This window comes from Microtus pennsylvanicus, chromosome X (genome assembly GCF_037038515.1).
Source record: "Microtus pennsylvanicus isolate mMicPen1 chromosome X, mMicPen1.hap1, whole genome shotgun sequence".
Taxonomy (NCBI): Eukaryota; Metazoa; Chordata; class Mammalia; order Rodentia; family Cricetidae; genus Microtus; species Microtus pennsylvanicus.
Window position 1 is genome coordinate 92,158,442 of NC_134601.1, and position 27,018 is coordinate 92,185,459.

At 47.5% G+C, this 27,018-nt stretch overlaps 2 protein-coding genes across 3 annotated transcripts; one reads left to right on the top strand and one right to left on the bottom strand.

Annotated features, from left to right (window-relative positions):
* The first annotated feature begins 4,486 nt into the window (after positions 1 to 4,486).
* Positions 4,487 to 25,979, top strand: Amer1 (APC membrane recruitment protein 1). Of its 2 annotated transcripts, XM_075957408.1 has the most exons (3): positions 4,504 to 4,681; positions 14,623 to 14,765; positions 17,768 to 25,979. In XM_075957408.1, the coding sequence occupies exon 3, from the start codon at positions 17,856 to 17,858 to the stop codon at positions 21,174 to 21,176; it is 3,321 nt and encodes a 1,106-aa protein (XP_075813523.1). In that variant the 5' UTR covers positions 4,504 to 4,681; positions 14,623 to 14,765; positions 17,768 to 17,855; the 3' UTR covers positions 21,177 to 25,979. The 2 variants fall into 2 exon arrangements, with proteins under 2 accessions (XP_075813522.1, XP_075813523.1); XM_075957407.1 differs by lacking the exon at positions 14,623 to 14,765 and having other exon boundaries at positions 4,487 to 4,681.
* Positions 15,389 to 15,740, bottom strand: LOC142840902 (small ribosomal subunit protein eS27-like). The gene has a single exon (XM_075957552.1). It carries the CDS (start codon positions 15,711 to 15,713, stop codon positions 15,459 to 15,461), a length of 255 nt encoding a protein of 84 aa, XP_075813667.1. The 5' UTR covers positions 15,714 to 15,740; the 3' UTR covers positions 15,389 to 15,458.
* Positions 25,980 to 27,018: the final 1,039 nt, after the last annotated feature.

A 27,018-nucleotide genomic window follows, 5' to 3' on the forward strand; every position in this document is an offset into this window, starting at 1 on the left:
TGGCCAGAAGATTTCACCTTGGTGGTGGCTGGTCTTTTCTTAATCACCACTAATTTCTCAGAACCAGCTAACCAGCATCAGTTGACCGAGCAAGACAAAGGTTTCACTTCAGGGGTACTTGTTAATCATGGCTGAATCTTTAGCCCCAGGTAACCAGAATCACGGAGTCTTAATTCAAAATATGCACCAGTCCCTATGGAGTCTTTGAATAACTCTCAAGCCTCCCTCAGAAGCTTCCCAAACCGGGCCTCTATCATCTGCAATTTTCTCAGCATTTGGCTTTTCTAAGTTCCCACAGAACTGCTTAGCAACCTTTGAACACTCAGTGCCTTTTCTTGCCCCAAGTTCCAAATTCCTTTCAAGATCCTCTCCCCAAATAGCATGGTCAGGTCTGCCACTGCAGTACAATCCAGGTACCGATTTCAGTCCTAGTTAGGGTTACTCATTGCTGTGATAAAACACATGACCAACAGCAAGTTGGGGAGGAAAGGGTTTATTCAGCTTACACTTCCACGTTGCTGTTTAGACCAAACGAAAACAGGACAAGAACTCAAACAGGGCAGGAACCTGGAGGCAGGAGCGGATACAGGAGTGCTGCTTACTGGCTTGTTTCACATGGCTTGATTGGCCTGCTTTCTTATAGAACCTAGAACCACCAGCCTAGGGGTGGCTCTACCCACAATGGGCTGGGCCCTCCCCCATCAATCGCTAATTAAGAAAATGCCCTACAGGTTTACCTACAGCCCATTTTATGGAGGCATTTTCTGAATTGAGGTTCCCTCCCCTCAGATGATAACATCCTGTGTCAAGTTGATATAAAGCTAGCCGGCACCAACTGGCACCGCAGCCCACAGCATCTCCTGCACGGCCACTGTACTCTCCTTCTTCCCAGGAAAGAGGGAAATTAGCTAGCTGGCCATCAGTATGTCCAGTTAGTCATGATTTTTTTTTTTTTTTACATTTTGTTTCCAGAACTACTTTTCTAGTCTGATTTCAAGCTTGTTTTCTCCATCAGAGTTTTAGCTCTTGCTCAGCCCAGTGTGCCTGCTCACAGTACTGGCATTTCTACTTTGGATAGGAATCTTTCCTACATTTTTCAAACTTGACTCTGTTATCGAGGCCATTTTTTTTCCTTAATGTTCCTTCCCAATTGGTAAAAATGAAATCATCCCATCTGTATTGCTCCAAAGCACCTTTGCCAGATATCTGAGTTAGCTCTCTGATCTTCTCAGAATCTCATCCTCAGGTCCCCTAAGATTACTGTGGAAACTCCTAATATAGATCACTAGGTTTACACTAGAAGTGGTACCCATGGACTACACAGCAGTGGGCACTGTAATCAGTCAGGATTGTCAGAATTTTCATGGAGTTGCCGCCACAGAACTCACGGTTGTCTTCATAGGTTTTTCTTTTATTTTCTTTCTTATTTTTCTTTTTGTCTTTGATACATCCTGACCACAGTTTCTCCCTCATCCACTCCTCAGCCCCCAATCCCACCCCCCAGATTCACTCCTCCATTTCCCTTCAGAAAGAAGCAGGCCTTTCAGGGATATCAACCGAACTCTACATAGGTTTTTGCTGGAGCTGGAAAATATTGTGTAGCAGATAGATAAACTTAAGACTTAAAGAAATCCTGCTTCCCACCATTAGCTCGTGGCCTGATTAAATGATCTATCCGCTCACCTTTCAGGCAGCATTCGAGATAGGCGCTTTAGAGGGCTCCTTTGAGAGGGGGCATTTTTATGTTCACACTTCATTTTTCAACTGCCGGGGAGGAGTGATACGCCACTGAGGAAGTGTACTATCCCCTCCCATGGTCTTGCTTGGTGTATACGTGGTGTAGTGTGTTGCAGGAATAATAAAATCCCAGAGACAGATTCGAAAAGCAAAGCAGCCAAGCAGCTAGAGAAATCTTACCTCTACCAGGCCTCAGACAAAGAGGTGATCCTGCAATGTGCTCCACTAACCTCAGATTCCACACTCCAGTGCGTTTCTCTCTCTTCCCATTTATATTCCTCTCTCCGCCCAGCCATATAGCTCTACCTTTCTAGTGCTGGGATTAAAAGTGTGTGACTCCCAAACACTGGGATTAAAGATGTAAACCAGCACTACCGGGATCTGTTTCTGGATTGATCTTGTGTAGCCCAGGGTAGCCTTGAACTCACAGAGATCTGTCTGCCTGTCTTCCAAGTCCTGGGATTAAAGGTCTGTGCCACCACTCCCTGGCCTGTATGGTATGGCTGCTAGTGTGGCTTCTTTACCCTCTGACCTTCAGGCTAGCTTTATTCAATAAAACACAAATGATATACCACAATTGCAATGCACATGTATTTTCCTCTTAAGACTTAGAAAGTTCATGACCACAAACAAAGGTCCAATTTGAAGGTTCCTTTAGACCTTTTTTCCCCCCTGTCTTTCCCCCCTTTTCTCTTTTTCTATTTCTTCTGGTCTCAGCCTAATAACTATCACATCCAAAGATGACTGGTATGTCAGAAAGTTTCGAGACTGAGAAAAGGCCATGCAGGACTATCTCCTTTGGTGGGAGCAAACACAGCGGTGCCCCGGATTATTTCAAGTCCACAGCCTGGCTGGTTTGTCCATATTCTCACAGCCAAGACTGTCTTGCCTTTTGTTTCCCAGGACTCTGGATTTTAAAACTACCTTTTCCAAATAAAACTCTTGGTCTAATTCTCAAAATCAAAGGTCTGTGTGAAATGTGAGCAGGTCTCGAGTGACAGAGACACAGGTTAGCCGAGGATGATATGAGGTGCTGAAAAAGAAAATACGGAATAGCAAGTCCAACAAACAAGAACCAAGATTTTTGCAGAGCAGGATAATAGACATCCAGGAAATGTTATAGCCCAGCCACTCAAACCAGGCTAGGGGAAAGGCTTTATAGAGTAAGTTAACAGTAGTTTGCCATTAAACATTTATTGAGACCCAGGACTAGGACTGATTCACATTGCTAATTTTTCGTAAAGATGTCTAGAATGTCACTGAAGGTCACGGAACATCGTGGGATGTTATAGAATTGACTTGAACTGGCAGAGCTTAAACCCTCTTTGTGGAAATGGAATGACTGGCTCAGAAAGGAGGAGCAGATTGGCCAAGGTCTCACAGCAGGTTTGAGGCAGAAAGGAAAGTGGATCCCAGCTCTTACAGCCACGTCAATTCCGCTGCTTCACACAGGCCGTGGCGGCAGTCCAAGCTTACCAGTTCGGCGTCTGGATATTTACAAGGTAGACAGGATCCTGCAGAGCGGCAGAGAACTCTGCGAGGGGCCGGCGCGGGGTGGGGGCGGGGGCAGTCATTGTTCTCTAATCCTTCCCTGCTCTGCAACCTCAATCCACTCCCCCTCCCCTTTTAGACCTTGACAGACTTTTCAAGCTGGGCTTTCTGTGCATTCCAGAGCTGGTTATACAACTGGATTCTTTGTTGTTCCAGCTCACCTGGCAGTGGCAGTTACTAAGGCCACTTAATGTCTTTAGGCTAGTTAGAGACCTAAGCTCAACTGGCTCCCTGCCACATTCCAGACGCGGTAGCCTGCAAGGCTGGTCTGACAGGCCTCCTCACAGTTCCTCACTCTGACAAAACTTCTTTTAGTTTTAGATTTTTTTTTTTCCAGAAAACGGATCTGCACAGAATGAGACTCCCAGTTGAAGGAGAGTGCTCCGGAGATCTTGAGAATCAGTCCGTGTACTTTGGAAGGCATGGCATTTGAGTGAGAGTCAAACTATAGAAACAGTTATCTTCTTAAGACAAAATGTGAAAGCTGTCCGGAAAGGACGTAGGTGTGTATTTGAAATATGCCCCAGTCGGTGGCAGTCCAAGCACCCTCAGCCAAGCAGCTTCCTTTCCTGGTCAGCACTAGGCGCTTTGGTGACTGCTGGAAGTTGACCTCTATCTTACCTTCCCTAAGAGCCCAATGCCAGCTAGGAAGCCGAGGCTCTGGGGAGGCAGGTCACTTTCCTGACAGGTGATTTTCTCTCTGGGAAGGACTGCCACTAGGCCCTGCTGCCACACATAACAATGGGCCAGCCACGGTGCCAAAGGGTTCTGCAGGCCCCACGATCTCTATGGCTCCCCCACTTCCTTGCCCCACTTCTCCCAGTTGGTCTCAAAGAACGTGGAGAAACTCCGTGGTAGCAACCCGGGAGCGGTAGCGCGAAAACAGCGGCTACGGAAATAGGAATGCTCGCAAAATCGAAACCGAGTTCCAAGAATCTGGCTAGTCCCTTCTGGGCGGGACTAGCTCTTTGAGTCGGGTGTGTAGCCACGCTGAAACCCGCCCCGCGTGGGGGCGGAAGTGAGGAGCCCGGGGTAGGGGTTCCGCAACCTCTCCGCCCCCTGCGAATACCACGCCCTGCTTATTTGCATTTAAAGAGAAAAGCACCAAGGAAAACAGTGGGCGGGCCAGGGCATGCCTTCCCACTGTGGCGATTGGGTCGCCTGCCTGCCAATCAGATCACGGACGTCCCACCCTGTAACTGTGGAGTCCAGGGTGAAGAGGGTATGGGGGAGCTGCCCGGAGCCTGGAGAAGGGTAGTCGGTGAAGGAGAATGCTGTAGCCGTGGTGTTGGCTGCGGCAGGGGCAGTCGTGGTGGCGTTCTCAGCAGAGGCTCCAGCTCAGAGCAGAGCAGTTCAGCAGACAATAACCGCGCTGGGAGCTGGACCTGGCAAGGTAAGCATTGAGCACAGCTAGGAGCCATCCTGCTGGAGGTCTAGTGCATCCCCGCGTGCTCTGCTCGGGTCGCCTGGAGGAGGGCATCTAGGGCCAGGCTGGTCGGAGTCCTGGGCTCTCGCTGCTCTTTCTTGGAACTTGCTTTGCGTACTGTCCAGTGAGGGGCCCAGAGGCCGTTAGTCTTTAGGGTACAGGCGATCATGGCTGGGGGTGGGGTGGGAGGGCCGGAAGGCGGGCGGACTAGCCTGGGCTACACCTCTAGGTTGTAAGGGGAGGCTGGGATGGGCCCACACGTGTTGTTGCGTGGTTCCGGGAGGGACACCACTAGCTAGGACCCCAAGAATGTGCTTGCAGGCCTGGAACTCCTTAGCTTTGTTTGTAGTACATTTGCTAGAACAGCTGTTAGGCCAATGCTGCTCACCCGCGAGGCCTTGCTGTGGCCCCTCCCCTCTGCGGTGCATCTCCTAATGTCTCTCTGCAGAGGAAGCTGGCGCGCTAGCCAGAGCCAGACTGAGACTGGCTTTAGGGTGGATTAAGATATCCACAGTCTGTTCCTCCTCAAGGGAGCACAGTTGGGTTTCTGAACTTCCCACTTATCCTTGGAACCTTGGTCCCGTGGTCCCAACCAGCCGCACCCCCTCCTGGGCCTCCGGTTCTCATTTGGCTCCCACCCCCATTGCAGGCGGGCTGGACCAGGAGCTCTTACTGGTCCTTGGGTTAGAGCTGCAAGGCCGCTTTGTTGCCGCCCCCAAATCCCCCCTCCCCCGCGTCTCTTTTCCCTTGTAGGGCATAGGGCGCGTTTTTCTCTCCAACCTTCGGTTTAAAATAGCAGTGGGCACAATATTGTGGGGGGGGATTTCCGCGCTAGAAGCGGAGGGAGGGGGCAGTCATTGTAGTAAAGAACACACGGTGTATGTAAAGCGGACAAATCCTACAACTTCTCAGTTACTTAAAACACCCAGCCTGCCAGACCGCTGTCATTGTCTGCTGCAGACACCTCTGACACTGGTGGCCGCCCAAAGGCGTGACTTCTTCTGAGCTCCCCTTTGAGGGGGCTAAGCTTGCCAGCTGAGCCATGGGTAGGAGGGGAGGCAGAGGTGGCAGTCGGACTAATCCAGCAGAACCATTCTCTCCCTCGCTGGACTCGCCTTGATATAAGTCTAGTCAGACCTGTCCGCATACAAACATCTGGGGCTCTGGCCAGCCTGCCTTAGTAGGACTGGCATGGACAGGACCCAGGACACTGCATTGTTGGACTCTGCTCTACCAGAGGAGATTCCAACAGATCTACTCCCCCCCCCCCCAAGTGCAGTACCTCTCATGTGCCCTACGCTGCACCCCTCTGGATTATTAACACATTCCCGAAGAATAAGAGAGGGGAATTGACTAAGGGACTCTGCAGGCTGGACGTCTTTGAAGGGGGGCAGTGAGACCCATTAATTTCTTAGTTAGGAAGGTTAGCATGGAACCTCCTTGATGACAGCCAGGATGGCAGATACTACACCATTGTCACCCTTCCTGTGCTTTCCAGACCTCAGCACAAACTTCTATTTGCAGCTGAACTTTTTATATCTCAGGTCTGGCTCTCTGCTGTTTTCCCTTCAGCCCAGCAGCCACCTTTCCCACCCTAGCACACTGTCGCCCAGCTCCTGTCCAAGTCCTTTTCCTTTCAGGCCCCAGTTCTTAACCACCCTTTGCCCTGGGGCCTTTCAGGCTGCTGCTTGTCGCCCCAGACCTCTCTCTTGAAATTCCTCTGTAGTTGAGCTCCTCTAACTGTCTTGTTTCCCCCTGCTAGACACCTAGGTTCTCTCGGAACCTTCAGGGGGTAAATAAAACTTAGCCTACAGCTCTAATCCCCTCAGCTCCTAGCATTAGAAAGCGGTTAATAAATGAACGTTCCAGAAGGACTTGCTGTCTTTGTGGATCTTTAGAAAACACCTTTAGCCTTAGTTTGCTTGTCCCAGCCCATGAAACTATATATATATATATATATATATATATATATATATATATATATATATTGTGCCTAATGTGGGTGGAAGGGGGGATTGGGTGGCTACATTAAAAGAGAAAGTCATAGTCAGTTCCTTCCTTAATAACCTCGGGGTCTGGACTGCTCAAAGCCTGGGGCTCTGCATACTTTTGGTTGCTGATTCATGAGCCTACAGGCAAAGTGCCATGGAAGAGATCCATAGATGCAGTGGGGGTGTCGTCTTGTAAAGCAGCTGGGACGTACAGGAATTTGGGAGAGAAAGAGGAGGCCGAATTAGAAAAGAAAGGGAGTGGCTGGCAGGCAGGTTGAGACAGCCCAGCTCAGAGGTACAAAAGAGGTTAGGACCCAGTGGTGGGAATTCCCAAGGGCCAAACTTTGGAATGGTGAGCTAATCTTTTTAGGGGGAGATCATTGAACAATGGGGTGATTAGGGTGTGTATGTGTGTGTGTGTGTGTGTGTGTGTAGTTTTTTTTTGGAAGGGGGTTTATTGTTCTTTTGAGACGGGGTCTCACTGGGTACTTCCAGCTGTGCGGGAACTTGTTTTGTCAGCCAGTGTCCTTGAACTCATTGACAGTTGCCTGTCTTGAATGTTAGGATTAAAGCGGTCCACCGCCGTACCCAGGCCAGGAATGGAGTTTCTGAAAGGATTTTGAAATGGGGTCTTTGAACGGGATTGAAAGCATGCTACAAGTGGCTCCCTCAAAATCTATAAATAGAACTAGGGACTGTGCTATCTCCAGAAGGAGGTTCCATACTATCAGCTTCCCTTTGGCCTTTTCATGGGGGGGGGGGCATCTTGGCCTAAATACTTACTTAGATAAAGCTAAGAAATATCCTCCAGATTTCTTTTAACCCATTTTCTTTCAGCCCCACAGATCTGTGTGTGGAATAGCAGTTAAGATCCCTCTGGTCGTAGATGTGCCCTAGAAAGAAGCAAGGCATGCTTAAGGCCACACAGTAATTTAATGAGAAGTTATTGCTCTTGTGTGGTACCCTTTATGGTGTACCCCAAGGTCTCCAGCAGCCTCCACTTGACGAACTACCCCCTCCTCCCACCATCCCATTCCTCAAAAGTGAAGGCTGCCCCGTTCATGTGGCAGTGCATCATGGGAACTCCCACCCCTTTCCTATCTGTTTTGCCTCTCAGTCAGGAGATAAAGGCCTGCCCAATGTTGGGGCCTGGAAGTGTCAGGAGGAGGAAGGTATTTGGGAAAAGTTGCCGCCTCAAGACCTGTCCTATTTGCACTCAGAGTGTGTGTGGAAGAAATAGCTCTGCTTCGCTCGGCTAGAGAAATAAGGGAATGAGAGAAACAGCAGCAAGCTTGTCATGCCAGGAGTTTACTTGTAGAACCATTACTCTCTAGGGGTTTTGATCAGTTTTGTTTTCTCTGCCACTTAAATAATTAAAATTCAGGGGAAACCTTGAATGGACAGGTAGCAGTGGAGAAATTCTGGGATATGGCAAACAGGAGCAGATGGAATCAGCCAGTAAAGAAAGGTTTTTATTACGGGTGGTGAAACACACAGACACACAGATGCACGCGCATACGTGCGCAGACACAATACACACACACACACACACACACACACACACACACACACACACACACACAGCAAGCATACAGAGGGAATGACGGTGGCAATGCAGAGAGGATAGCACAAGCCTAGCGGCTCCTGGAGGACTTGTGTTTTGTTTTTAAGCCTCTGAATGGTCTTCCTTCCCTAATTTAAGATTGGTTAGTTTGACGAAAGACGGGGTGGGGTGGGGGTGGGGTGGGGTGGGGGAGTGGGGGTGGGGGTGGGGTGGCTGCTCGACCCACAACTGTTGTGTAAACACGTCCTGGTCTGGCCTTGAACTTGTTGAGCCAGTCCCTCAGCAGGGGACCTCTTGCGGGAGAAAAAGCCTGCAAGGCTTTTGTTTTAAGCCGGGCTTTAAGGTCAGGAGGGTGAGCCACGTTGGAAGCTCACCGTCTTAATTACTTAGCCATGGATCCCTTTGCTTGTCCTTTTGTCTGTCAGGGAATATAGGGAACTGCTAAATCCCAGTCCCTCAGAAGCAAAGACAGAGAAGGGGTTTCCAACTTTCTCCCTCGCGGTTTCTCCTCTCCTTCAGGTCCTGCCTGAAACTGAAAAGGGAAACTCCTGATGTTATCAGTTTCTCGACGCGAATCCCGTTTAGGCAGATAAACTAGATGATAAAGTTTTCACCCCAAGAGGAAGTAGTTTATATAGCCTTTCTGAATAGATGGAGGAGGTGAACCCTGTTTCCGAGCTTGCTTTTGCTTGAGTAGTATTGACACACTGGGAGGCTATGCAGACTTAGTCCCTACCTCAGTGGAGACTCCAAGGGAAGGACAAAGATGTGGATCTCAAAGGCCCCGTCCTGATTGTGAACTGAATAATGATCCCTAAAAGAAATCTCCTCGGGTGGGTGTGGCTGAGGAGTGGAAGACTTTCCTTGCTCATAGGAGGTACTATGTTTCTTACCCCAGCACCAAAAAACCCCAAACAACACAAAAATAAAAGAGAAAAAGAAAAACCATCAGGTAAACCTACCTCTAGGGAGAGGTTGTGTCTTGGTACCCTATCTTCTGAACGGAATAAAAGTCCTGTATATTTGGGCAGTGAAGTAAGGCTGCAAAATTTTCAAGGGGCAGGCAGGAGAAGCAGATGGTGAAGGTCAGGCAAAGGGGTTTGAATGGAAGGCCTGTGTCATCTTCAGGGGACTCGGAGTGGCAGCTGAGGAACAGCTAGAGAGAAGGTACCTTGACCGTAAGCAGTCTCATCTGCAGTATCTGTTCTATGCAGAGTAATTTGTTTGCCTTTGTGTTGATCATCTTTACTCCATAACCACAATCCTGCAAGGTAGGTAAATATTTTTCTTCCCTTTCACAGATCAGGTATGTCTGTCTCAGAGAGAGATTTTCTCAAACTATTCTGCTGTAAGGGGGGAAGTTGACATCACCCCAGTTTCAGGCTGGCAAGCTCCAACTGAATTAGAGCGCATCCGAACCAGCATCCCGAGCCCCTGCTCCATGCTAGATGGGGCAGTGCCGATGAGCCAGGGAGTCCCAGTGAGCAAGCTCAATACGCAGACTGAAGCTTGCCCAAAACCGAGTAAACAAGGACGAGGATGAGTATGTGAACAAGGATGCTGAGAAACTGGCGAGGGAATCATGGGAACTATAAAAGACCAGGTTTGAGATTTGTGCTGCATCTGGAGTCCATGAGTTGCTTTCTGGAAAGGAGCCTTCTCACAGCAGGGCTGCCACCCATTAGCAAAGGGTGGCTGCGGGAGTGGGTAAGAGGGACTCTCTCAACCACCTCCACTGTTCCACCAAAAAGATCCAAACCAGCAGCCCTTCTTTCCCGCCACCAGTATTGACATCAGGTCTAGTTGGTGAGCTCTAGTAATGTACTACTCGAGTACTAGATAATCTTTTATTTCATTATCTTTTTTTTTAACTTTTTAAAAGACAGTTTTTCTGTGTGTAACAGCTCTGACTTGTCCTGGAACCCGCTTTAACTCACAGACATCTGCCTGCCTCTTGTCTCCTGAGTGCTGGCACTAAAGATGTGTGCCACATCTCCCTGCTGGGAGAAGTCATTATCTTTAAGTAGCTCAAACTCGAAATTGTGCACTTTGCAGCTTCCTAGTTGAGCCTTTTTGGGCCCTTCAAATTTATCTCCCAAGGAAACGGAAGATACTTTCATAGTTTGAAAGTAGTGCTGAGAGCTTTGCTGATGAGGAAAGCAGTTCTGGGCTGAATGGGTAGCACCTGGATTCTCAAGTCAACGGTTTTTTTTTTTTTTGTTGTTGTTGTGGGTTTTTTTTTTTTTTGTGTGTGTGTACTTGGTAAGGAAAAAGCAGTAGCCAGTAAGGACAAGAAATCCTTCAGGCGTAGTTAAACTGAGCTGCGGCAGGGTGGAATAGGGGCAGGAAACAATAGCTATTAAAGGTGGCAAGGGAACGTTCACCGTTCTCCTGGCCCCATTTTTTTTAAAAAAAAATTATTAGTTCTCTGAAAAATTCATAATGTGTTTTGATTCTATTTACAACCCTCATATTTCTTTAATTGGGGCCCCTGCCCAGTGAAGCAGAGTGGTATGGGATTGTAACCCGAGAGGCCCGGAAGCTAATCGGGTTCTGTCATAATCCCATTAGTGACTTTAGACAGATCTTTCCCCAAGCCTAGGCACACTTTTCTTTTCTGTGACAAGGGGTTACCATTACCCATTAGCAGGGATTAGGGGGTTGCTGGGAGGGAGCAGTGGAGCTGGTGAATAGGAAATGCCTTGTGTACTGCTCGGTACCCTCAGTGGTTGAAGGATGTCTGTTAATTGCATTTCTTTTGATGATGGCATTTTTAGCTCAGTTTAAAATGTCGATTTTTCTGGTTTGGACTAAGGAACCTAGCTAGAATCTTCCAGATGATCTAGATTGTCTGCTCTCTGAACATTAAAAATTCAAAGTTGGTCTAATGAGCAAGTAAAGCTTCCGTGGCATAACTACATAATCACCAGGGGAAACTGAAAGGGATTCAGACATAGCTGTAGAGTTTTGGAGACCTCCCTAGTCAACCCTGACTGGGCTAGATTTACTGCTAGAGATCCTCCAGTTGGAATAAACATTAACATGATTTGCCACAATGTTTGAGCTTCTGCGGCTTCGCATGCATTGATTTTGTTCCTACAATAGTCTCGCTAAATAGGAATTCGCAATAGTCCCATTTCACAGTTAAGGAAATTGAGTGTCAGGTTGGATATCTTGCTGAGTTTTCCCAGCATGCCAAGCTAATTCTAGCGAGGAACTGTCTGGGTCTCTAGGGGAAGATGCGCACATTCTCACACCTTCTTACCCACTGTGCACTAATATACTGAGGGACTGGAAACACTGGGAATGGGTCTGTCTTCATGAAAACTGCTTGAAACAGGCCTGGAAACTCTTATGGGTAAAGGTCATGCCTCTGAAGCTTTACCCTTGTTTCTTCCCAGAGTCCAGCCTTTCCTAAATTTGTTAAGCTGGTCTCTTGAAGCTAGGCTAAGAATAGGAACTGTAATGGTTGGCCTGAAGCGATTCTTCCCTGGGAGAAGGGTTTCAGGCAGCTCTGTGGCTGTTCTTCTACTTGGATTTTGAGTGGAGTGGAAAAGAAAGCTGCACTTCCTTAGGAGCCAGTGTCTGTTTGTCCCAGAATTGCCTGAGGTTGGTTCTTGGCTCTTGTGTGGTTCCATTTTCTGCTGCAGCCTGTTCTTTGCTGTAGTCGCAGTGACTGCAGCTAGCAGCCTTTTATCAGGGAGCACCAAGTATCTTGCCAGCCACCCTGACTGGGAAATCTGAGTGTTGAGGAACTCTGCAGTTGGCAAGAGCTCTAAGGGAATCCAGTCCCAGCCGCAGGGAGCTTCAGAGTTTGTCCTTTTGTTTTGGGTCCCACTTCTCCAGAAGGGTTCTTCTTATCCTGGGTCAAGGCACAATACCTACTTTAGAAGGACAGTTTAGGGAGCATGGTAGATTAGTAAAGAGTATGAAGAAGCCTTGGGGTAGAGGCGTATGGGGAAGAGCAGGTTAGGGAGCTGCTAGCTATAGAATAGCCCTGTTGCACTCCTTCAGGGTATTGTATGGAACCCAGGCAGGGATCCTGTGAACAGCTTTGGGGGTCATGGTTCAGCAGGGGAGGAGGGCGGGGAAGGGCAAGAGAGAGGTAATGATTGATCCTTGCTTAGCAAAAATAACCTGGGATCTGGCTAAGAGGGAGGTCTACATTGGGGTAATAGAATCTCTGTCCAGGGTAAATGAGATATGCCCCATAGTCTCAGATATTAGAAGCCTTAGCTGCAGCATTAAGTTTCCTGGTGAGTCTTTTTTCTTCAAGCTATACATTTTGTATTTCTTTCTGCCCACACCACTTGTTCTTTTTCATTGTGGACCAGTATAACAGTCATCACTAATAACCACCCCCAGAGACTCAATTTTATGCTACCTTGAAATTTCCTTCACCAAAAATTTAGTACATTACTCTTTGATTTCGCCTTAGGCAAGTTCTTATGACAAGGGTAGAATACAGCCAGATTTTTTGCCAAAATAACACAGAACTGGCCTCTATCCTAGTTGCTATTGAAGTCTTTGCTTCCCTCTGAAACCTCTTGAGCTGATGTGGGATTCCCCTCTGTATATTGTGACTACCGTTGGTTAATAAAGAAACTGTCTTGAGCCTATAGCAGAGCAGGTCAGAACAGAGCTAGATGGGGAAAACTAAACTGAATGCTGGGAAAAAGAAGGGCGGAGTCAGGAGAAGCGGTATAGCCCTGCCAGAGTCAGACAGAACTTTACTGGGTAAGCCACAGCCACGTGGAAATATACAGATTAATAGAAATGAGTTAAATTAAGATGTAAGAGTTAGCCAATAAGAAGCTAGAGCTAATGGGCCAAGCAGTGATTTAAATAATACAGTTTTCTGTGTGATTATTTTGGGTCTGAGCTGCCAGGAATGAACAAGCGACCCCTCATCCAACGTTGAGCCAAGCTTCTAGAGTCTGCTTTGATCTCAGCACTGTCTTCCAGTCTCAACCCACTAAGCTCTGCTTGTAGCATTCAACTGCTTTTCTAGTCCAGAGACCTAAAATCTTCCACATTCCTCAAACAAACAAAAAATAAAAACCCATCAAAAACAACAACAAAAAATGCATGTTCCTATTCTTACCAGCAGCAGCCCACTCTGGCACCAATTTCTGTCAGAGTTCCTTCTTTGTTGCTGTGATAAACACCGTGACCAAAGCAAATATAGAAAGAAGGGTTTATGGTTCCAGAAGTTTAGAATCCATAAAAATGGGGATGACACAGGAAGCAGTCAGCAGGCATGAGAGCAATAACAAGACACTGAGAGGTCACATCTTGAATCCTACACACAAACCAGAGAGAGCACACTATAAATGGCATGGGGGTCTTTATTACTGCTCAGAGTCTGCCTCCAGTGATGTACTTCCTCCAAGAAGCCCACACCTCCTAAACCTCCCCCAAACAGCACAGTAATGTGCAGACATCTGTATCTATGGGGGATAGTCTCATTTAGACCTGATAGTGACTCTTGGCAGATGGGAGGACTGGTGTGGCTTGAATTCTAGCCCTGTAGCCCAAATCTGTGACAGTGTGGTGGTAATGTAGAGCAGTGGTTCTCAACCTGTGGGTCATGACACTTGTGGCTTATCAGATATCCTACATATCAGACATTACAATTAATAACAGTAGCAAAATTACAGTTATGGAGTAACAATGAAATAATTTGGTGGTTGGGGGTCACCACAACATGAGGAGCTGTATTAAAGGGTCTCAGCCTTAGGAAGGTTGAGAACCATTGCTGTAGAGAGTAGTGATAAGTTAGCTTCTACCCCCATGTAGCATGCTGACAAGGTCCAGAGAGACTGTTCTTCAGTGATGGCATCAAGTTTAGATTCTCTTCACCTAATCATCATTGCGAAGAACTGTTTGATTACCCTAGAATAATCCCCTTTTCAATTGATAAGAACACATACCCCATCTAGATCACTGCCAATGCTCTTTCCATTCCTTACTGCTTGACAAAGCCCAGACCAAATGCCTTATCCTCCTCAAAGCATCTTTGCTTGCTTGCTTCCCTCTCCCTCCCTCCTTCCCTTCTTCCCTCTCTCCCTTTCTCCTCTCCCTTCCTTCCTCCATCCCTCCCTTTCTCTCTTCCCCTTCCTTTCTGTCTTTCTTTTATCTATCTATCTATCTATCTATCTATCTATCTATCTATCTATCTATGTATCCATCTACCTACCTACCTACCTATGTACCTATCTGTTCTTTGAGAATTTCATACATGTATAAAAATGTATTTGATCCTATTTATCCACCGTCCACCATCCCTCATCTCCTCCTTCTGGCCCCCTTTATTATCTCCCTTACAGCTTCGAACCTTCTTTGTTTTCTAGTCCAGCAAGTCCAATTCATGCTGTCCTATGCATGTGGATATAGGGCTATCCACTGGAGCCTAGGCAATACACTAGGGGCTGCACTGCTGAAGAAAACTGACTTTCCCTCCTCCAGCAGCTGACATCAGCCGGCAGCTCTTCAGGTAGGGAAAGGAGTTCTTGGGGCTCTCCCTAGTCCACACTGAAATTTTGGCTGGCTTGATCTAGTGCAGGTCTTGTGTATGCAGTCACAGCTGCTGAGAGTTCGTGTGTGACCGCCCTACCATAGCCAGAAAATCTTTTGCAGCTTCCCTCTGTTGCCTCTAGTTCTTACAGTATTTCTGCCCTCCCTTCCATAAAGATCCCTGAGTTTGGGGGTAGGGAATGTGATCCTGATTTGTATTTAGGGCTGAGCATTCCACCTTATCTTATTCTGTGAGCACTGAGCAGTTGTAAGCCTCTATATTAATTTCTGCCTACTGCAGAAATAAGCTCTGATGAGGTTCACTGATCTCAGTGTTCAAAGATAAGTACTTAGGAAACTGTTCGGTATGAAATCCATTTAGCAAAATAGTAGTAGTAGATTCTCTCCCAAGGTCTATGGTCTTCCCCAAACAGTGATTTTTGGTCAAGAAAACTGAGCCCAGGGAATATTCTACCTTTTACGTTTATTTCAAGGCTCATTAAAGCCAGCCTGGTCTATATACCAAGCTCGAGGAGAGCCAGAACTATGGAGAGAGACCCTGTCTCTAAAAACAAAAACAAAGAAATGGAGAAGCAGAGGCTATTCTTTTTTTTTTATGTATCCAAAATGTGTTTATTGGGATGGTTCCCACTCATCTCGAATCCGGTGCTTTTCAGTGCTGCTTCCTCCTGAAGGAGCATCCTTCCTTCAGTCTTGCTTTCCCGCCTGTGGGCTGACAGAGGACAGGGGAGCAGCCGACACACAGGACTACCGTCTGTGCATGGCTAAAGACCGTGGTGATTCTATAGCATCCTGGGCACTTCACATCCATAAAGTAGGAATTGGGGCTCTGCACCAGGCGCTTTTTCTTGTGTTTCCTCTTTTCCTCCTCTGGTGAGGGATGCAGGAGATCCTTTGCGAGAGGCATGTTCTCGTAGGGAGGTCGTCACCGCCGGAAAGGGCAGAGGCTATTCTTTAAGGTCTACATTGTGATGTATCTTCAGGCTTCTGTAGATAAGATTCTCTCCCTCCTAGTTTGTAAGCTCTCTAAAGCAGGGACTGGGAGTTCCTCTTCTTGGCTTGGCCTGATGGACTGACCTTAGTGTCTGTCACTACTGGATGTTCAGAGAATTTGAAAATAACACATGAATTTCACAACAGGAAATACATATAATTGCACTGCTGTCGCCTTATCCCCAATATCACAATGACAGTCCTGCTAGTGATGTTCTCATGACAGCATGCATCCCAGAATTCTGGGTGATTGTGTGCTTAGTGGTGAGGGGACTGTCTGTGACAGAGCCGAGTTTGCAGAGCATGATGTCACAATGTGTTGCACAGAGAAATGCATATCCTGGGAATAGAGCAATTCATCTATCTTCACTGAGAAGATCAGATAAGCTTTTCTCTCATCTCCAAACCAGAGCTCATTTTACTCTGGTTGGTTAGCAGAGTGTTCTCAGTGGAACTTGGGTTGTTATTCTGGCGATTTAAGTGTATCAAGTAGATGAGGTACCAGACACAAAACTGTTTGGAAGATAGGAACCTAGGTACTAGGAGATTTTCGTCTAATGAAATCAAGGACTAGCGTATAGTTGCGGGTTTCTCTTCAGCCTCAGTGCTGGACTACAGTATTCTACTGCAGATGGCTGTATGAACCTTAATAATGTGGCATCCAGTCCCTGGACCAGCTAGCGATTCCCAGACTGCTGCAGTCCTTCCTATCCCTTTCTTCCTCTCCCTGTTCCTAGCCTCTTGCCCTCTCAATCCCCGACGTTCTTCTGTCTCCCTTTGCTACCCTAGATCTACAAAAGAAGGTTCAGAGAGGGAGGGACTTCCTAAGGAGGGATCGCCAGATTTTCTGCAGGCTCAATAGTGCTTTAGGGGTCATTCACTGTCAGTCAAAGATACTAGCCTTGTCGGGGACTAAGGGAATGATGAGGCTGGTATAGAAGGCTAACCCTTCTTTTCATTCCAATTCTACTGGCACTTGGATTAGGAAGCCCTGACCAGACTGTCCCAGCTTACAGCAGGTTTATTTAGTTCAATTTGTATCGTAGGCTAGGAGCATGAATCACGTAGGGCTACGTATTTTTCAAGATCACTTCCCAGATTGCAAGCGAGATGGGGACAAAGATAATGAGAGGAACAGAGTAGAAGAAAAATGTTTGCTCTGGTAGAATCTGGTGGTTACTCTTGCCAAGGACAAAATTAAAGTGCCTTGGCAGCAGGATAGTCAATAGAGAGCCCAATCCCGACCTTCCCCTCACTAGTCTCTACAGGGGTATAGGGATGTGGATCTTGGTAGACCTCTTGGACAAAGGATACTGGAGCCCAGAGGATTCTTTTGCAGATTAGAGCCCTGATCTGCAATTCAATAGTGTTCCCTCTCTGGACTCCAGAAGGTTTGGCCATTGTCCTAGCAACGACATTAAGAGAACCTGTGGGCAGAAGATAAAGCTGGAGATGATCTTTACTTCCCAGCCCTGAGAAAAATGTTGGTGATAGCCCAGGCTATTAGTGTTCAATTGAAGCCTGGGGAGACTCAATGAGCACCTTCACCACACACTTTTCAAAAGTTTAGTGAGGCTAGAAGCAGCCTCTCTATTCCTTTCCTGACTCCAGCCCAATCATGGATAAGCTTCCTTATAGACAAATGGGCTTTTTGCACATCTACAATCGCCTCTGTCAAATCCTCCCCCAGCCCCGTACTTTGAGCCACCTAAAGGTAGAAGACTAGTGAGGAGGAAGCTAATGATCGCTGCCTGTTGCTCAGTGTGGGGTTTTTACTGCTCTGGGACCCAGAAGAAGCTAGAGCAGCAAAGCAAACATACCGAATAGTTAAGGTTTTATCAGTGTTTACTTATTCTCTCTCTGGTCCCATTCAATCCTTAGACAATAATCACCCACGAAAAACAAACCTATCCTGTGTGCTGGCTCACCAGTATCTGTCTCTGTCTTTGTCTTCCTTATCTCCCTCAGACCCAGCTGTGATGCTTCCTAACTGATCATGGTGTAGCTCTACCTGAAATCCAAAGGCTGCGTTTCCAGTGGAAGAGCTGTCACCATCATGGAGACTCAAAAGGATGAAGCTGGTCAGATCAAGGGCGCACCGGACTCTAGAGATACCCAAGACCAGGGAGCTGAAAGGGGAGCCAAGAATAAGACAACCGAGACCACAGAAGGACCAGCGTCAGAGCCACTCTTATCCGGCCCAGGTAGGCTGAAGAAAACTGCCATGAAACTCTTTGGTGGCAAGAAGGGAATCTGTACTCTGCCTAGTTTCTTTGGGGGTGGACGAAGCAAAGGTTTTGGGAAAGGCAATTCTAAGAAGGGTCTAAACAAGAGTAAGACCCATGACGGCCTGAGTGAGGCAGCTCATGGCCCCGAAGATGTTGTCATCGAAGAAACAGGCCTCTCCATACCTTTGTCCAAGTCACCTTCTCAGTTTCCTAGCTCCCAGAGTGCCCATGGAGCTTTGGAGATAGGCTCTAGACCTAAGACATCTGGGACTGAAGCCACAGAGAAAGCTGGAGTTGTGCACAAGCCTAAGAAAGGCCTGAAAGGCTTTTTTAGTAGCATCCGCCGTCACCGGAAGAGCAAGGTTTCTGAAACTGATCAAAATGGACCAGGGGCAAAGGACCTTGAGGGGGCCAGATCCCGGTCTCATGAGCAGGTGAGTTTAGCCTCTCTGCCCAGCTCTGAGGAGATCTTCCAAGCTGCTAGAAAGGAAAATGCCAAGCCCCAGGATGCCTCTGGACCAAAAATTTCTCCAGCACTAGAACATTTTTCACCAACTACTGACAAGACAGCCTGTAAAAATCCAGAAAAACTCACAAGGACCTGTGCCTCAGAGTTCACACAGCCCAAGCCCGTTCCTGAAGCTAGTGGCCTAGAGGATTCCCACACTTCAGAAACAGAAGACAAGGTGGTGACGGGAGAGGCAAACCTACCCAATGGCCCTGCTGGAGATCAGCTTAGCCTCCTGTTTGGGGATGTCACGTCCCTGAAAAGCTTTGACTCACTGACAGGTTGTGGTGACATTATAGCAGAACAAGATATGGACAGCATGACAGATAGCATGGCGTCTGGTGGCCAGAGGGCCAACCGAGATGGGACCAAGCGAAGCTCCTGCTTGGTGACCTACCAAGGGGGTGGGGAGGAGATGGCCTTGCCGGATGATGATGACAATGAGGAAGAAGAGGATGAGGAGGTGGAATTAGAGGATGAGGAAGAGGAGGTCAAGGATGGGGAGGAAGATGGTGACTTAGAGTATCTGTGGGCAAATGCCCAGATATACCCAAGATCTAATATGAACCTGGGCTACCATACTGCTACGTCTCCTAGCCACCAGGGCTATATGCTCCTTGATCCAGTTCAGTCTTATCCTAGCCTAGGCCCTGGAGAACTTTTGACTCCTCAGAGTGACCAGCAAGAGTCGGCTCCAAATAGTGATGAAGGTTATTATGACTCGACCACCCCAGGATTTGAGGATGATTCAGGTGAGGCTCTGGGCCTTGTCCATAGGGATTGTCTACCTAGGGACAGCTATAGTGGTGACGCCCTGTATGAGTTCTATGAGCCAGATGACAGTCTTGAGAACTCGCCACCTGGGGATGACTGCCTTTATGATCTCAATGGTCGAGGCTCCGAGATGTTTGGTCCTTTTTTGAACTTGGAGCCCTTTTCTTCTCGGCCACCCGGAGCAATGGAAACAGAGGAAGAACGGCTAGTGGCCATCCAGAAGCAGTTGCTCTACTGGGAGCTCCGCCGGGAGCAGCGTGAAGCTCAAGAGGCATGCGCTAGAGAGGCTCACGCCAGGGAGGCCTATGCTCGAGACAACCACAATCGGGAATCTTACGGCAGAGATGTCCGAACCCGAGAAGCCCAGGCCCGAGAGGTCCATGCTCAAGAGGGTCGAATCCGAGAGACCCAGGTACGGCAGGAGAAGCCTGTCTTGGAGTATCAGATGAGGCCCTTAGGCCCGTCAGTGATGGGCCTTGTGGCAGGGAATTCGGGAGCTTCTCAGACTTCCCACCGGGGAACCACCTCAGCTTTCCCTGCTACTTCTAGCAGTGAACCAGACTGGCGGGATTTCCGTCCTCTGGAGAAGCGTTTTGAGGGAACTTGCTCCAAAAAAGATCAAAGTACTTGTTTGATGCAGCTCTTCCAGAGCGATGCTATGTTTGAGCCAGACATGCAAGAAGCAAATTTCGGAGGCTCTCCCAGGAGGGCCTACCCTAGCTACTCGCCCCCTGAGGAGCCAGAGGAAGAAGAGGATGAGAAGGAAGGGAATGCCACTGTGAGTTTCTCCCAGGCTTTAGTCGAGTTTACCAGCAACGGAAACCTGTTTTCCAGCATGTCCTGCAGCTCTGATTCTGACTCATCCTTCACTCAAAACCTCCCTGAGCTGCCCCCCATGGTCACCTTTGACATTGCTGATGTGGAACGGGATGGAGAAGGCAAGTGTGAAGAAAACCCCGAGTTCCACAACGACGAAGACCTCACAGCCTCCTTGGAAGCTTTCGAGCTGGGTTATTACCACAAACATGCCTTCAACAGCTATCACAGTCGATTCTACCAAGGCCTGCCCTGGGGTGTCAGCAGCCTCCCTCGATACTTGGGACTCCCTGGCATACACCCTCGGCCTCCACCTGCTGCAATGGCACTCAATAGAAGAAGCCGTTCCCTTGACAACGCAGAGACCCTAGAGATGGAACTCTCTAATTCTCACCTAGCCCAGGGTTACATGGAGTCTGATGAGCTACAGGCCCACCAGGAAGATTCAGATGAAGAAGGCGAAGAAGAGGAAGGAGAATGGGGACGAGATAGTCCCTTGTCCCTCTACACTGAACCTCCAGGGGCCTATGACTGGCCTGCCTGGGCTTACTGTCCTCTTCCAATGGAGCCAGACCCTGATTGGATAAGCTCCAGTCAGTTGGATGAGCCGTTCAGTCAGGCTTCATACGGGCAGGCAACCTGTTGCGTACCTCCTGCGGCAATGGCATTGTCAGGGCCAGGGCTTCCAAGAGCACCTGGAGAGACTCTGTCTCAGCTCTCTCGACCTTCACACCTACCCCTGCCCATGGGTCCTTGCTATAATCTTCAGTCACAGGCCTCCCAAAGTGGGAGGGCCAGGCCTCGGGATGTACTCCTACCTGTAGATGAGCCCGGTTGCCTTTCTGGAGGCAACTGTCTGTCTCAAGCCAAGCCTGTAGGCATCACCCATGGTATCCCTCAGCTGCCCAGGGTGCGGCCTGAACCCCTTCAGCTTCAACCCAATCACTACAGAGCTTCCAACCTTGACCTGTCAAAGGAGAGGGGCGAGCAAGGTGTCTCTCTCTCTACCAGCTACTCCTCCACTGCCATGGATGGAAACCTAGCCAAGTAGTCATCAGTTCCAGAGTGGAGACCTGAGCATGTGATGGGGGTCAGGGATTGGGCAGCGGGGTGGGGGTGGGGTTTGCTGTTTAACTTGAACATCCCTTTGGCCAAGATAAACTCCTCTGAGTTGTCACTTTGTTTTCCCACCTCCCTCTGACATCTTTGGCCAGGTTCAGCCCAAGTACATCTGCCTAGGGAAGCTGCTGCTTCTGTGCTCCAGTTTTTGCTTTGGGGTTTCTTCTGACCCATATAGGGCTTGGGATGCATCCTTATTGCAGGCTGAGCCCCTCGTCTTTTGTCCCTTGTTGACTAATGAACCACTGATGAGCAAGCCAATTTTTGCACTGACTCTCACCCAGAGATGGGAGGCTTTCTGGCTATTAGCAATATAAAGTTATGGTACATATCCTTCCTAACCCCTTTTCCGTGACATCAAATGACTATAATCTATTCGTCCCAGTTAGTTATGTTTAGATGGATCAAGTAGCATGTGTCTCGCTCCCTATTGCTGTGGACTTTGGTATTACAGCTAGATGATGTTCTTTAAACCTGGCCTGGCATAGTCTAGATTGAAGACAAAAGCACTAATCCCCATAATGGAGTGAATAAATGGGTCTATACTCAAGCAGAGTACAAAGATAGGTAGATTGTAGAAACTGCTGTGGGGTCTTGAGCTGTGGAATGATACCTTGTTTGTTTCTTAAGCCTGTGGCTGTTGCAGGCACTTTAGAACTTCCCCCTTTTCCCCTAATTGAACTTCTCACAATCTCATCACAAGGAATGTAGTCTCTTAATTGAGATAAGGGAAGAGAAGCCACCTAAATTGGGCTTGACTAGAAGGCATTGGGTTTTATGGGATGGAAAGGAGGAAAACAGAAAGGGAGATCCACTTATCCCAGACACTAAGAAGGGATCTCCGACTTCGGAGCTTGAAGCAACTCAGCTTAGGATGGAAAAGCTTTCCTACCCTTTCTCTCAAATCAAAAAAGTTCTTTAATTCTTGCCCACTCCTTTGTGAAGTGGTTCCAAGCTTACATTTCCGTGACAGGATGCCAAAGGCGTCTCGTCTATTGTTGTGGGCACTCTAAAAAACATTCATCTCCCTATTAGCCAAGTTCTTAGTATTGTCAAAGGACCAGGCTTCTTGAGAGAAAAGACTGTAACGTGCCCTTGCTCTGCCAAGCTGCAGGACTGATTTGCATGGCACTTGCAATCCTTTATGAAATGAACAGCACCCTCCCTTCTCGTACATCCATGCAGTTTTTTTTTTCTTTTTCTTTTTTGGGGGGAACAGGATCCCATGTTTTAGTCTTGGCTAGCCTGGAATTCACCATGTAGACCAGGACAGCTTCTAGGTCACAGAGGTCCACCTATCTCTACCTCCTACCAAACCCAGTCTAGCAGTTTTCACTCTTAACTAAGTTGGAAGCATTACTGGGGAAGAACTTGCTATCTGGAAGACATTGCAGCGTCTTATCTTGGCCAGTTCAACTTTCCTTAATCATCCATGTGAGACAGTTTCTTTTCAATTTTCTATTGGGCTAGGCATGGTGGCACATGCCTTTCATCCCAGCACTTGGGAGCAAGAGTCAGGTGGAGCTCTATGAGTTTGAGGCCAGCCTGGTCTGCATAGTGAGTTCTAGGCCAGCTAAGGCTACATAGCAAGACGTTGTAAAAAGATCTTTTTTTATTGGAAATACCATATTTTAGAGTGGATATGTTGATCTAAGTTAGTTCTCTTTTAGCTTCTGCCCTGTCCCCGTTCTCACCTCAGAACCATCTTCACGTCTATTAAGTGAAGATAATCAACAGAGCTCTTGCCAGAGATGTGGCCGTTTACCTTGGAAACAGATGCTGATGGCCTTCTGAGTCAAGATAACTTTGTGGACCTGCTTTCGTTGTCAGGGAATATCTCCATGATAGTCTTTGTCACCAAGTCTAAGATTGGGACTGGCCCTGTACCTTTCTCCAAAAAAGAGCAGACTTGGTTGGAACAAGTTAAATACCTGGAAGTGACTCCACGAGTTGGCCTGGCCCCAGCAGCACCTTCCAGGACCTCAGACCAGCTCTCTTGGATGATGTCGGCTACATCATGAAGATGTGTATCCATTGTGGAAGCGGAGAGTGACAGAGAGTGAGAAAGGGCCTCCTTACCCCAACCACATTGTTCCAAGAGACAAATGTCCAGGTTTTAACCACTTGGCCTCTCACCAGAGCTGTTCTGGGAGGGTGAGGCTGAGCTTGGCCTGATTGGATGGTAGTTATTAACCACCAAATGCCTTTAGAACAGGAAAAACCACACCCCTTGCCTGTTCGAGTCAGCTGGAGCTCCTGCTTACATTTGGCTGCCATCCACAGCAGGCAGTAGAACTGTGAACAGCCTCCATGTCCCACTGGAGAAGAAGGGCTACTAGCCTGTTTTGGAAGAGGAAGAGGCGATTCACCTCTAGCTGAGCGTTGCCCTCAAGGTCCGGAAGGACAGCACAGTGCAGTGTCTCTGAAGGGACCTGCCATAACTCAGACACATTTTGCTGTGCTTTGAAAAGTCATACCTCAGAGTAGGACCTGGGGCTAAGTAGAAGTTTATGGGTTGGAGAACATAATTGCCTAAAAGTCCTTTCACTGACCCGGCTGCTAGCCCGGGGACAAAATCTTCACAACCTAAAGTGGAACAGTAACATATATGGCTATAGAAGCAAACTCCTTTATAAAATAAATGGAAGATGCAGCCTAGAAGAAGAAAGATCTGGCTGAGGACGTATCATAAGACAACATGGTTAACAATGGGAAAAATCAACCAGTCTCCGGGTAGCTGTCCAAACGTGGGCACGTACTTCCTTGCCTGACACCAAATATACCCCCAACTACCGGAAGTGTGGCTATCATGTCTGCACTGAGGCTGTGGCCAGATGAACCTCCTGTCTCCATTGTAGGTCCTCAGACAATGCATTTGGTTGTGACTTCGAGGGGAGATGTGATGACTGAAGAGGGCTAGCATCATCTTGTTACCTAACAACACTATAATGTCAGTTCTGATCCTGAGTGTTCCTCGATAGCCCAGTCCTTAGAGGACCAATGAATGTGGGTAAGGAAGGCCACCTAGCAGGCCTCTTCCAAAGCCAGGATGCCAATTTCTTGGTGCTTTAGATTCTCCAAGGGAGCCCTGCCTTGGGGGATCATCTGGCTTTAGCTCGGATACCAGACCACAAGCCTTGTGGATAATGGTTTCAGTAAATGCCAGTGTCCCTCCTCTTAGTGCTATACCAAGGAGGGAAGTAGCTTTGCACACTCAGAATGCTGGGTGCATGCTCTCATCCTGCCGCCAGTGGCTTTTTCAACCTGTTTCAGTGCCACCGCTGCCCTCGGCCCCTAGGCTCACTTGCTAGAGGGAGGCATGGGGCTTTACCAGGGATACTTCAAGTTTACCCATTGTATGTTGCATCCAAGTTGTTTTTAATATATATAAATATATATATCAAAAGCCAATTATCTATTTTTATATTGTTTGCATTTTATATTCATGGAAACAATGTTTATCAATTGTTCTTTTCTGATATATTTTATTTTTAAGCGGTGCTGTTTACAGTTTTAAACAAAAAGATGACACAAAAGTTGCTGCTGCTTGTGCAGAGGGATGTCATCTCAACTGTCTAGGGCCCTCCCTCCCTCTTTTCCCTCTTCCTCCTGGCTGTGTTACCCTATCCATTCTCTTTCTGCACGGTAAGGACAGACAATGCCCAGGTACCGAAGACCAATACCAGGTAACTCAGGCATGTACAACCTGGCAGACAGCATGTTTTTAGCTTTAAGTTTCCCTTTTGAGCCCTTCCTTCTCCGGGTGTCGACATTCGGAAGAGTATTCATGCCTCTTTCCTTTTTATTCTTTCCCTTCCTTTAAGGTTTCTGCTTCTGTTTGCAAAGCATCGTGCCCACATTGTGTGATTGGTTGTATTAAGTTTCCCCAAAGGAGCATTAGGGCCACATTCTTACCAAGAGACTTGGGATGACATTTGATAATGATATTTGAAACACTAGGAATTGGTTATCTCCTTGAGGAAACCCTTGAATGGTACTTACCAGGAACTTAGTAGATTGTGACATTGTCCGCAAAAGACATTAGGTAATTCCTTACTCCCTCTTGCTACTTTGGGAGAATCTTTTTCCCTTCCTGCCTCCTTCTTCTCTTCCCTATTCCAGCTCACAAGTGGATGGTACTTTTAGAAACCGAACTCTTGTCTTTTGGGTTTTAAACCTTAGCCTTTAATGGCTGAGCCGCCTCTTTAGCCAGGATGGCACTTTGGGGAATGGTGACTGTTACAGTCATGGCTGGGTGGCTTGATCTACGGTTTCTCCATCCTATAATCATTCCAAAGAAGAAAATCCACATGGCATGTATATTTGTGAGGTTGAGTTTATTAAGAGGGGGCTTTAATTATTCCTGTTACTATTGGTGCTTATTTTCCCTGCTATATATGGGGGTGGGGAAGGGTTGGGGTAAACCAGGAATGTATATTTAGGTCATGTTAAATAAAATGGCTGGGGGAAGGAGAAAGATTTTAGGAACTGCAGTACATCCTCACTCCATGGGTAAGAGTTCTGTCTTCCAGTATAGAAAGGGGAGTGGAGCTCTTTGCTGTGTCTGAGCTTCCCTCCCCATTCCTGGGACATCACGGAATCATCTGCATTGTGACCTCTCCATCTCTAGTACTCACTGGCATCTGGATATCTTGATACACTGCCTGTATGTTACAATGTATATTTCATTTGCTGAATGCTAATAAACTTCTGGGTTCATGAGGGACCTCCAGTCGCTAAAGTGTTTCCTTGTTGTTTGTTCCACAATAGTTTTCTTGTGATCTTTGGCTGATGGGTTTACTCTTAAAGGGAAATGGGAAAACCAAGAAACTGAGGGAGTTACTCAACAGGGGAAACAAGTCAAAGCTGAAACTGAAATTAGAGAAAACTCTCGTATTTGATTCTGTATTTTATTCACCTTATGCCCTGTGTGTCCTAGTCAGGGCTCTTCATATCATCTACACTTTCAGACCCATCCCTGAAGTTCCTGGACATCGTCAGGGACTAATTTGTACTCATGAAGTTAGTCTCATCCAGAAAGGAGCACAATGGGAGAGATTCCCTGGGTTCCCTTTTCAGACCAACAAAGAAGCTACGTGGTCCCCCAGGGTCTTATGAATCAAGAAAATTCAGATGGAAATTAGGAGAAAATAGAGAATCTCCTCAAAGGGGAGTTGATGTTTCACAGTGAATGATCTCTGTGTCCTGGTCTGCTCAGCTAGGGAATGGTAGGTGTGATTGCCAGGGCGGGACTGGGGAGCAAGAACATTGCAGAAGTCTATCTAGTTGAGTGCGTCCATTGAAAATGAACTGGAATCCTATCAAAGTGGCCCAGGCCTCTGCCCTAATTTTTTGTGCCTTGATCAATTGGCCATCAGTAATTTCCTTCAGTGGAAATTAAAATATTAGGTTATGACTCAGTAACACATATGATGTTCTGTTTTGAGACAGGGTCTTACTGTAGCCCTGGCTATCCTGGAACTGTCTATAGACCGAGCTGACTGCCACTCAAAATGTACCTGCCTCTACCCAACTTGTGTTGGGACTAAAGACATGCAACACCACACCCAGCATCCTACAGTATTTCTTCAACTAAGTTGAGCCTTCTTTTCCACACTGATTTTAATTCAGCTGGACTGAAGTAGGGTCCTGTTACTATTTGTGTTTTGCTCACATGACCTGCCGTGCAAAATAGGTGGAAAACATGCTTCATTTTTCATACAGACAGATGGCTGCCTTGGCTGTGGTCCCCTAAAAAGTCTTTAAAAATGATG

What these genes read in the sequence shown, in the direction of transcription:
- LOC142840902 (XM_075957552.1), bottom strand. Translation starts at nt 15,713, where the DNA reads ATGCCTCTCGCAAAGGATCTCCTGCATCCCTCACCAGAGGAGGAAAAG.
- Amer1 (XM_075957407.1), top strand. Translation starts at nt 17,856, where the DNA reads ATGGAGACTCAAAAGGATGAAGCTGGTCAGATCAAGGGCGCACCGGAC.